Genomic DNA, 11,196 nt, shown 5'->3' with positions numbered 1-11,196 from the left:
AAAGAAAAGGTAAGAAATCCAAAAATGGGAGGGATCTATCAAAAAGTTTCAAGATCAAAATCTCCAAAGGTTATAAAGAAAAAGAAAGAAAAAAAAAAAAAAAAAACACACAAATACGACAGAAGAAAAAAATGTTTGCTTGAAAAAAAGAATACCTTTGTTTTCTTGACTCCTATCAACATCTCTTCCGAGATGAAGAGAGACGTTAAACAAGTTGAGATCTCTATACCCAGTGGAATCTTTGGCGACTTCTTGTCATCTTCTCTAGGATGAAAGCAAAATCTCTAATCCAATCCCCGTTAATCCACACTTGATTTCAAAATCATCTCTACCTTGTATAAAAAGTGTTTGTTTCATTTCAGTAGTACCAAAATTGGCCAAACTCAATACTGTTCACCCATCCGTTTTATGACCTAGAGCCAGAAATAATCCCGACCCTCAGATTAGAATCTTTTCGATCCTAAGCTGAACATTACAAATCTGACTTACCTAAACCCAACACTATTTACCATTTCATCGTAAGACCCATATCCAGAACCGATCCCGATCCGAGGTTCAGAATCCTTTTGGGTCCAAGCCTAACGTCACAAATATGACCCGAACCTAACATTGTTCACCCGTTCATTTTATGACTTAGAGCCAGAACCGAGTCTTCCAAACAACAACCTGCAGGCCTTTCACCCTTGAAGAGCTCTATTGAAAGCTATAGAAAGTTAGAAACCCTAATCTTTTAGGGTCTAATTTGTTTTCTTTCTAGATATGGTCTAGATCATATCTCATTATTAGCTTGGCTACAATCTTCAAATCAGGCCTTTCTGGGCATACATTTGGGCAGAAACTTCCCTTGGTTACTACACCCAAAGGAGACCCTCGGAATAGGTCTCTAGTATGTCACCACTAGACTTAGGTTCCTTTAATCAGTGGACAAGCAAGAAAAAACATAGAAGGGGAAGAAGACCATAAAACAATAGTTCATGTCAGTGGAAGACACCCCTTTTTAGTTCTCTGATACCATGTAGTTTATTGCACGTAGGTTTGTAAGAGAAAAGAGAAAGAAGAGAAGATGATCATTGGGCCTAAGAGTATGCCCTGACAGAAGCCGAACTCTACCCATTTGTACTATTCTATTGATTGAACCAATAAAAATTTTGTAAGAGTGGAAGTTTAATCAGAGCGGTGTTTAGTGCAACAAAGTCTGGTGGTTTATAATTTAATTAAAAACTTCAATTAAAACAAGTTTTCTATTTAATATAAAATTTTGGGTAAATTACAGATAGGTACCCTGTACTTTGGGGTAGTGATAGATAGGTATCTTCAACTTTCAGTTATAACACTTGAGTATCCTGAACTTTCAAAAATAGACACTTAGGTCCATCCATTAGTAGTATTCCGCTAGTTAAATAGGGGTTTCCACGGTTTGGTTAATTGAATCATGGATAATTTTTTCAAACTGAATCGGTCCTACCGGTTTTTTGATTTCTCCAAACCAAAACGAACCGGTAACATTGGTAGCCTGCCAATTTCAGTTTTTGACTAGTTCGATTCTTTGGTTTTCCAGTTTTTTATGATTATAATGTGTATAATATTATATTACAAATAATAAATGATATATAATATATAGAAAATATGTGACATATATTCAATATATATATATATATATATATATATACTGATCGGTTTGGTTAACCGCATTTTCCAGTTTGGTTTTCTTGGTTTGATTTGGTTTTTCAGTTTTTTACTGACACCACTACAATTAAACATTATAAAATGCCAAAAATATCCTTCTCATGTATTTCTAAGATCATTCTCAAGTAACCAAACGTCTCTCCATGATGACGTTCTCACATGGACAGCAAATAACATATTCAAATTTTCCGACGATAGCATTCTTTGGTGATGATTTTATTCCACAAAATAATCTCAAAAATACATGAGAAGGGTATTTTTGACATTATGTAATAATGTCTAGTTTTGAGAGTTCAGATTATTCTAACTGTTGCAATTGAAAATTCAAAATACCTATCTATCACTACCCCAAAAGTACAATATATTTGTAATCTACCCTAAAATTTTATACAAACAAACTCGGATGCCGGCCCAGGCCCATTCTCATTCATATTATTAGGCTCTAGGTATGGGCTGGGGCGGGTCATGACAGCCCTAAAAATGCTTAACCCGTTCCGGCCCATGTTCATCGCTAATTAGGTGGCCGGGTTTTGAAAGGCAGATGGTCGTACGCGCCTACGCGGTGGAACTCAAACGTAACAAACAAACAAACAAACTAGTCAACATTTGTAGGCTAAATACATCACATTGCCAAAATGAAATATTTTCTTCTTGTCAACCATATCTATACTTCCATAGTTGATATTTCTGACTTATGAGTGATTTTGAGAACTTATTCCCTCCCTCACACCAAATTTAATACACCCGAAAATTTCATTACGCCGGCCAGTCTACTTGCACTCCGGGAGGGGAGAACCACACAAACACTGATTATGGTCAAAAACTCCGGCTATCTGCACCCTCCCACCGAACGGAATCTTTCCACACAGCCGATTATAACTCACATTGAAGTAGTCCAGAAACGATAATTCGGTGATCTGGTTGGGAATGGTCCCCCAAATCCTGTTTCGCGACAAATCCAAGTACATCAAGTTCCTATGGAAGCTCACCTTGGACAGATTAAAGTTCAGTAAATTCCCCGACAAATCGATCCTGATACCACCTTCCACAGTCTCGTTCGCTTTGATTAACATCGAAGCATCCCCGACGAGCTTGTTATTTGAAAGATAGATCATCTGGAAGTTGAATCTACCTAAAGATTCGGGGATCTTACCGGATAGCTGGTTGTAAGACAGGTCCAAGACAGTGAGACTGTCATTGAATTTCCCAAACGAGTGGGGGATGCTTCCGGAGAACCTGTTGTTATCGAGATTTATCCAAATCAATTTGGGGAGATCACTGAGAAAAGCCGGGAGTGGTCCTGAGAGCTGGTTGTTTGACAAATGGAGACCCTCAAGCTTTGTGAGACGGCTGAGGAAAGCAGGGATGGGTCCGGAGATATTGGTGGAGTAGATGGTGAATTGCTTGAGGTTGCGTAATTTTCCGATGAAAGAAGGAATGGGGCCAGTGAGGTTGTTTACCACGAAGAGGTTTAAGGATTCGAGGCTAGAGAGTTTGCCAATGGCCGGCGGAATCCCACCGGAGATGGTTGCTTGGGAGATGGAGAGCTGGGTGACGCGCTTGGTCGTAGGGTCGCATCTGTAGTCGAACCACTGGGTATCAAAGGATTTATTGATTGTCTGGAGGAGTCTTTGGTCGTGAGGGGTGCAGATTTGGGCGTCGGAGAAGACGAGTAGTGGGAGAGAAGATGAGATGAGAAGGAGAAGGAGAGGGTGGAGTACAGTAACAGACACCGACTGATCAGTCATGCCTAATTGTTTTTGAGTTGTGACTGGATTCGGATCGACGATCAGAAGTAGTCGATTTGAGAATAAATAGAAGTAGTATGTAGTAAACCCGTGAAGTCGCAGTTGCCAGTTGTTCACGCGGTTCTCTACAAACCAACAATGTTGATATGGGAAAGTGAGCCAGTCAAACAAATTAAGGGTAATTAATTAAAATACCCATCCATTTATTTTGATAAAAATTGTTTATTTTTCAAGTTTTCTCTGCATATTCTTATATATGAATCACCACTCCAAACTCTTCCAATCTCTTAAAGCTATAATCTTATCTCTTTTTTATATTTTTATAAAATCCTTATTGTTATTTTCCATGAAACCAACCACACTATTAACTTTATGGGTATTTTGAACATTTTCTTATTTATTTTTAAAAAAATCTAATAGAGGTGGTCTACTGCAACTGTATCAAAAAATTTGGGAAAGATGATTATAATTACCAAACATCAAAGAGGTTTTGTCGAGCCTTTCATGTTTTCGGATGAGTCTTGTGTGGGTTGTGATATCGACAAGGAATGCATTGTATAAGGAAGGTTTCAACAAATTACCCATACATGGTATGGCCGATTTGACTAATTTCTCAAGTACTTCGTCTGCGCGGACGCTTATAATGAGGCAGCGGCTGAGGCCTTACTTTATCCGTATTGGAATTCCATCCGTTTACAAAATTGATTTTATATTAGTCACGACTTCTGCGAAATAGGATTTCTCCAACGAAATTGATTTTGTATTAGTTTAAAACTTTTTAATTATAATTTTTTTAGTTAATTGATGTAATTGTTTTGAAATGGGTTTTAAATTTATAAAAGTCAATTTTAAAAATTTTATTCATAATTTATAATAAATAATTTTTATTACTTTATCTTAAAAATAATTACAATGACTTCTTTCACTTTTATCAATTTATTGTCATATTATTATTTTCTGTTGATTAATTTTTAATTGTTAATTAATTAATCTAAAAATAAATATAATCATAGATTGCTCCTACTTTCATTCTTAATGATCAATTATAAAATTATTATTTCATGAAATAATAATTAAAATAGTTACAATCGTATATTAATAATTAAAATTAATTAATTGAAGTAATAATTTTAAATTTTTAAGGTTTCTATTAATTAACATTAAAATAGTTACAATCGTATATTAATTCTACTTGATTTTTATCAATTAATTATAATTTTTTTATCTTTGTTATTTTTTAATTTGTGTCAGTTAACTATAAAAATAATTTTGAAATCACTAATTAATTAATAATTAGATACAATTATTAATTAATAATTTAATACAAATTGTGGCCACGCGGTTTGGCTAAGGGCAACGAGGTAAATTTACTCTTCAAATTTAGAGCGTGGTACGAGGATCCTAGGGCTTCGGAAGAGCTTGACTGAAGCCAAGGACAGTAAACCAAGGCGAGGACTATGGTAGCTAAGGGCTATGGTAGTCAAGGACTACTGGCTGAGGCGAGGTCCCTGGTGACCTAAGGCACTGCAAGACAGAGAGTGTCAGAGGCCTCGGGGTGGATACCCGAGGCGGAGGCTCCAATGCTCAAGTTAGTACGAGGTGTGAAGTTGGGGAGAAAGCGAGGGTGCTCTTGGAGAAAGTCCTCAGATGCACCAGATCTCCCAGAATTAATGCTTGGTAAATAATGTGCACACAGGAAGTAAATGAGTGAGTAAATGTTGGATTTACTCTGTTTTGGCCCCTTTTCGGGGGCAGTTACCTCTTATTTATACTCGAGCGTGCTGGTGGTAGGTAGAGATGAACGCCTTAGATGAGAGTCGTACGAGGTCAGACTACAGGCCCTGGCGGTACGCTAGATAGTTAAGTGATTGGCTCTGTACGAAGGCAGCAAGGCTCTCACCTACTGTGGCTAACGCTAGCAGGTGTTAGTGGGCTAGGCCCTCTAGCCCTATGTGGGCTGGGCCAAGCTAACCCACATCACTTGCCCCCCACTCCCAAGACCGAGGAGAGGCCATGGCTTCTGCCTATAATAAGGGTGGTCGTCGAAGTGAAGCTTCAGCTTCGATCATCGGGAGTAGTACTCGTAGTGCCTTCAGAATCGTCAACTGAGGGGTGCCCTACGATGGCATCGTCATTCTTTGGTTTGGAAGTGCGAGCAATGAGGATTGGCGTGGTGGGGGGTGTCCTGTATCTCGCACGGGCAGGTCGCCCTAGCGGGGCTACCGTGTAGGGGACGACCGCCCTAGGAATCCTATGCTTGTCGGGTTTAACGATCCATCCGATGGTCCGCTGCAAGCGAGTCTTTCAATTCACTCGGTGGGTTGCCACAAGCGGTCTCTGCGGCTCACCCGACGTCATTTCGCCTTCCGAGGAGATGCGCTAAGATGTACAGTGAGACTGGTCCACAGGAGCGGGGGACTCCCGCATTCGTTGGATCTGCGCCAATCTGAACCGTCACTTTGAGCATCATTTCATTTTCCGAGGGCTTGCTCTAGGGGCTCCCCCGATCGTTGGATCAGCGCTGATCTGAACCATTGCCTTGGGTGTTGTTTCATCTTCTGAGGGCCTACGCTAGGTGGCGCATTGCGGTTGGATGGCGGGAGCAGATTAGTTTCAGCCGTCGGATTTGGAGAAATCGTGGTCGTTCATTTTCCTTTAAATAGCAGCCTTAGTGGTCCCTTTCTTCTCCATTTGGACTTAGACGCCCTTGCTCTCAAGTGAACGCAACTCCTTAACTCCCAAGTCTCTAGAACTCCTTTGCCTCTTTCTTTCTTCGGGACACTCCATCCTTTTTAGGTAATCCCACGATGTCGTTTCCAGACTCTTGTCCCGAGTGCCATGAACTCCCAAACATCTCGGGAGGGAGCTCTCCTGCAACCCCCTCTCCCTTATCATCTCTAGGTTCCTTAGGTGTAGTCCCCCATTGATGGAAGGTGGCCGTTTTGAGGGAGAGGCTAACCTTGGGGGGTGCTGAAGGAAGTCACCGGGGACGTGACTCTCCTCATGAAAGCGTTTCCTCGGCGTCGCCAAGGGAGCCAGAGGGAGTGCTGCCCCAAGGGTGACTGATGCTGATGCCCCACATTCAGAGTTTGATAGCTCCTTGGACGTATGCCAGGTTAAATCCCTGGTGAAGAGGTTCCATATACCTCGGTCTTATAGCTTGAGGGTACCCGATGTGGGTGATAGGTTGTGGACCCCCAAGGAGGGGGAAATCTGTATCTACTAGCATTTTTTAGAGTTTGGTCTTAGGTTTCCTCTCCCAACCTTATTCTCCAAACTGCTAGAATGGTACGACATCACTATCAGCCAGCTCCTACCTAATGTTCTCAGGACCATCATGGCGATGATGGTGAGGGCTCGACTCAGGGGCGTGGAGTTAACATTGAAACCATTCCGTGCCACGTTTGTGCCGAGGAAGCACGTTTCTGAGGCCACCATGTACTACTTCCACCCGAGAAGAGGGAAGCCAATGCACAACCCCTCTTCCATTCATGGGTGGAAGGACAAGTTTTTCTACGTTTCCTGCCCCAAGGGCTGGCACTTCAGGTCTGACTAGGGGGAGGCCCGCGTCGTCATCGAGAGATGTCCCCCACCATTCCGAGATGAAGAGGCTACAGCAATGTTCATCTACTTGTGATGGGGACATTCCAAACGAAGCCGTTGGTGGAGGAGGAGGTCCCCCTAGTCTTTGCTGGGATTAACCTAGCCCCCCTCGGTAGGAGAGGTTCCATAGTTAGTGCGTCTTCCACGTTCCTTTCTTTTTCTTTTTGCTGATGTGCTAACTGCATTCTTTTGTTATTTCGTAGAAGTGCCAATGGATGTCAAGGAGCACTTGCTGGAAAAGGCCTAGGCAAACCAGGCCGGGAGGAAGGCCGGTGGACAGACGCCGAAGAGGCCTGGCAACGAGGTTGCCCCTGCCCCGGGAAAGGGGGGGATTCGCAAGTACCTACCAAGGGGAAGAAGACGGTGGTAGTGCCGAAGAGGACGATGGTGGCACCGAAGAAGCCCAACACCAGGGGAGAAGCGCCTAAGAAGCCCACCACTCGGGAAGAGGCGCCGAAGAGGACCGCAGAAGGGCTTGAGGCAGGAAAGAAGAGGCCTGTCGGAGACGCGTTGAGGGAGGAGCCTTCATGGAAGCTTGCCAACACAATTAGGTAGGCAGAGGAGGTGGTGCGGAGGTCTGTGCCTGGAGAGCGCCCATCTGGGCCTTCATCAGCCCCCCCCCTTGGTATAGGGCGCCTCCGAAAGGACCGAAGGGGTTGGCAAAACTTTCTGCTCCCAATGGTAGCTCCGAGAGGGGGACTCCATCTGCAACGAGGGGGTCAGCCAGGAGCTGGTCAGCTGGTCCATTCTGCCGAGGGATCGCTACCGCCTTCTACAAAGTCATCCCACGGCGATTTATGATGAGTGCCTATATCTCTTGGCTGAGGTAAGACATTCTTCAATGCTTCGCCGTGTGTATGTTCATTTTATTTGTTTTTTGTTTTCACTGATCAGTTTTGTGGTAGGCCTGTATACACTTTGCCGGCTTGGGGGACCGAACAAGGCTGGCCATGGGCCGCGTCGACAAGGTCGAGAAGGAAAGGAAGGCTGCAGAGGAGAAGCTCCAGAAGGTAACCGCTGTCACTGAGGAGAAGCATCAGAAGTGCTACAAGGCGCTTCTGGACGAACAATCACTTTGTGACCGCCTCGAAGTTCAGCTATAGGAGGCATGGAAAGGGATCTCCAAAGAGCAAATTTGGAGCGGGTAAAGCTGGAGAGTATCGCCACAGAGGTGGAGAGATGGGCTGCCTAGGCCGAGAAGAAGGCTGTCGAAGCCCTAAAGAGAGCTGCCGAGGCGGAGGTGAAAGTTGCTGAAGCCCTAGCTTCGATGGAGAAGTCAAAGAAGGCAATAACCGAGGCAGTGGAGACATATAAGAATTCGGTTTACCTGGACGCGTTGGCGAAGTACGCTTCATCATCTTATCTCGACGGCGTAGAGGACACTAAGAAGGCACTCCTACTAGTGTTGTCGGATTTTGACGTCGAGGAACTACAGGTGATCCCCGATGCTTCTGCCGAAGACATTGTTCCTCCTCCGGTCCATGATGAGGCACATGCGTAGACTTCCCCCCTTGTCACCGAACTCATCAGGAGGTCCTCGTGGACTAGGCTTTACACCAGGACCCCTAAACGATGGTTGTTAGTCAAGCGGGCCTCGTCCTTTCTTATATTGTTCTATTATTGTAATAGTTCTGTTGTTTTTTTATTTAGAGCAATACAAGATTTTGTAAATGCTGTACAAGATCAAAATTAAATAGTGAATGAAGTGAATGAAGCCATTTTTTGTGTACACTGTGTTTTGTGTATGTTGTTTCTTTCCTTCTTCTCTCTTTTTTTTTTCATATATGAGAGGTCATTGTCCCTCTGAAAGGTTGAAACCACAATACACAAGGCACGTACGATTCAGCCGCATCATTCGTTTATGTGCACGCTCATCTCGGCTTGTCTAGATATTGGAAATCGAGGCGGAGTCATACGCTTGAGGCAAAGCTCACTTGGCCTCCAAATCCCGTGCTATCTCAGGCAAGGCCGAGGAGACCTGGCACTTTGGCTGAGATCTGGGGCCGAAGTATGCCACCAAGGTACTTGGGTGGATGAAGAGCTACGGCAGAGTAGCACCATCGGGGTGTAGCAACCCTGACTCATTCTTACCAAGTGATCTCTCAGGGGAGGCCGAGTTATCCCATCGGAAAAGCCAAGGGCTCTACCTTGTTTTCTTTGCACTTAATGCAGATAGTTGAGGGGGTCACCAGACTTCGAGGTGACAAGGTGACGAGGTGAAATGAAGAGGAACTTTGCTTCATTCATTCATTACTTTTATCAAAAGATTACATTCATCTGTAATAAATCCGGTGGTTCTTCGAGTTCCACGTAAGAGGGACAGGTCTTCCATCTAAGTTATTCAGTCGAAATGTGGCCGAGGGCCTGCTTGATCTGGTAGGGGCCTTTCCAATTAGGGCTCAGCTTCCCTACTCCAGGTTCGGGAACCATGACCTTCCTGAGGACAAGGTCTCCCTTTCTGTGGTGTCTTTCTTTTACTCTAGAGTTGTAGTTGCGAGTCACTCACTACTGATAGGTAGTCATCATTATATGTGCTTGCTCTTGGCCTTCTTCCAATATGTCTAGGTTTGCTCTGAGCGACTCGTCATTCCCATCCTCGGTATACCCTTGGACCCGAAGCATTAGTTGGCCAATCTCCACTGGGATCACTGATTCCGTGTTGTAGGTCAGACTGAACGGAGTTTCTCCCCTCGCTGTTCGAGGTGTGGTTCGGTACGCCTAGAGGATGCTGGGTAGTTCATTGGCCAATAGGCCATTAGCTCTATCTAGCTTGGTCTTTAGCCCATCTAGGACGGTCCTGTTTGTGACCTCGGCTAGGCCATGAAGGGATGAGAGATTCATCATATGGATGGCCAAGCCCTGCAGGTAGGTTGGGCAAAATTTCAAAAATTTCTCTCCCATCTGGGAATCACATTCCCTGTTTTAGAAAAACTGCATTTTTCAATAATCAATCTTGAACCAAGAACCGAACCAGATCTAAAACCAAAAGTTAGGAGAGGGAGATACCTGATACGAAGAAATAGTATCCTCCAATGAAGGTATTCACGCCCAAGGAAAGGTCCAAAGACTGCTCCCACTGAAGATGACACAGTGTAGGGTGGAGCAGAATCAACAATGTTCGTCCCAAGAACCGAATCCTTCAGCAAGAATTCGATGGAGGGTATGTGAGCACGACTTCCAATCAGTTTTTCTCCAAAAAATGATATCAAGAACGCTTCTTGATCGCTCCTACAAGAATGGAGATCGAACTGGCAATGGCGGCAATAGGAGGATGACGCTGGGAGAAAATGGTGCAGTCACACTGTTGTTGTCTTCTCTCTCTGTGATCTAAGATCTAATATTTGGGGTGTAAAGAGTGGTTCGCCCCCTCCTCCTTTTATAGCCTTAAAGAGATCAGCTCCTAATCTCATTAGGAGTTTCCTGATTCAAATCCTTATTTGAATCTGGACACTCTTTAAGAGATAAGGATAAATCCTTATCTTATCGGCAAATTAGATCAACCCCACCTAATCTTATTAGGAGTTTCCAAATCCAAATCTATATTTGGATCTGGACTCTCTGAGTGGATAGGGATAAGACCCTATCCTATTTGCTTATCCAAATCCCAGATCCGCCCCTCTTTAAATAATCTAATTATATTAGTTCGAATTGGGCTTTAGGCCCATTAAGTCCATGTGCTCACTAACCTTCCAAATTGCCGCCCAATTGGGTTTCCTTGTATGGCATGGGACCCAAACATTGATCTACACATCAACCACATGGGTTTAGCCTAACCTCTGTTACAAGGCCTGGCCGAATTCACTGAAAAAGACAGTGAACCCCCTGAGCCTATCACATGGGCTCCTAAGGGGCCCAACATTTACACTAAGTGGTCCCTAGGCCAAGCAACCTTCTAAAACACTATGGGAAGATGCAAGATTAGCCCATCAGGTATAACCCTTAATGGTCTTACACTTAACCTCTAAGCCCATAATGATCAAACACTGCCCGACAAGAGAGGACCTCTCCCTCGGCTGCAAGGAACAGTGTTGCACTCTCTACTCACATGGATCCCGGGAATTAAAACCTTTTGCAAACATTTAGAAACCGTAATATATATATGTATATCTTTATATAAATATATTTTTCAAAACAAATTTCAATGATTGAAATCAACTGT

The 11,196-nt window shown here is 43.6% G+C and overlaps 1 protein-coding gene across 1 annotated transcript; it reads right to left on the bottom strand.

Annotated features, from left to right (window-relative positions):
* Positions 1 to 1,870: 1,870 nt before the first annotated feature.
* Positions 1,871 to 3,501, bottom strand: LOC104609467 (polygalacturonase inhibitor-like). Its single transcript, XM_010275791.3, has one exon. It carries the CDS (start codon positions 3,432 to 3,434, stop codon positions 2,457 to 2,459), a length of 978 nt encoding a protein of 325 aa, XP_010274093.1. The 5' UTR covers positions 3,435 to 3,501; the 3' UTR covers positions 1,871 to 2,456.
* Positions 3,502 to 11,196: the final 7,695 nt, after the last annotated feature.

This window comes from Nelumbo nucifera, chromosome 7 (assembly GCF_055504915.1).
Source record: "Nelumbo nucifera cultivar China Antique chromosome 7, China Antique-T2T, whole genome shotgun sequence".
In the NCBI taxonomy this organism is placed as follows: Eukaryota; Viridiplantae; Streptophyta; class Magnoliopsida; order Proteales; family Nelumbonaceae; genus Nelumbo; species Nelumbo nucifera.
Note: the sequence above shows the minus strand (reverse complement) of the source record. Positions and strands in the feature narration are given on the sequence as shown.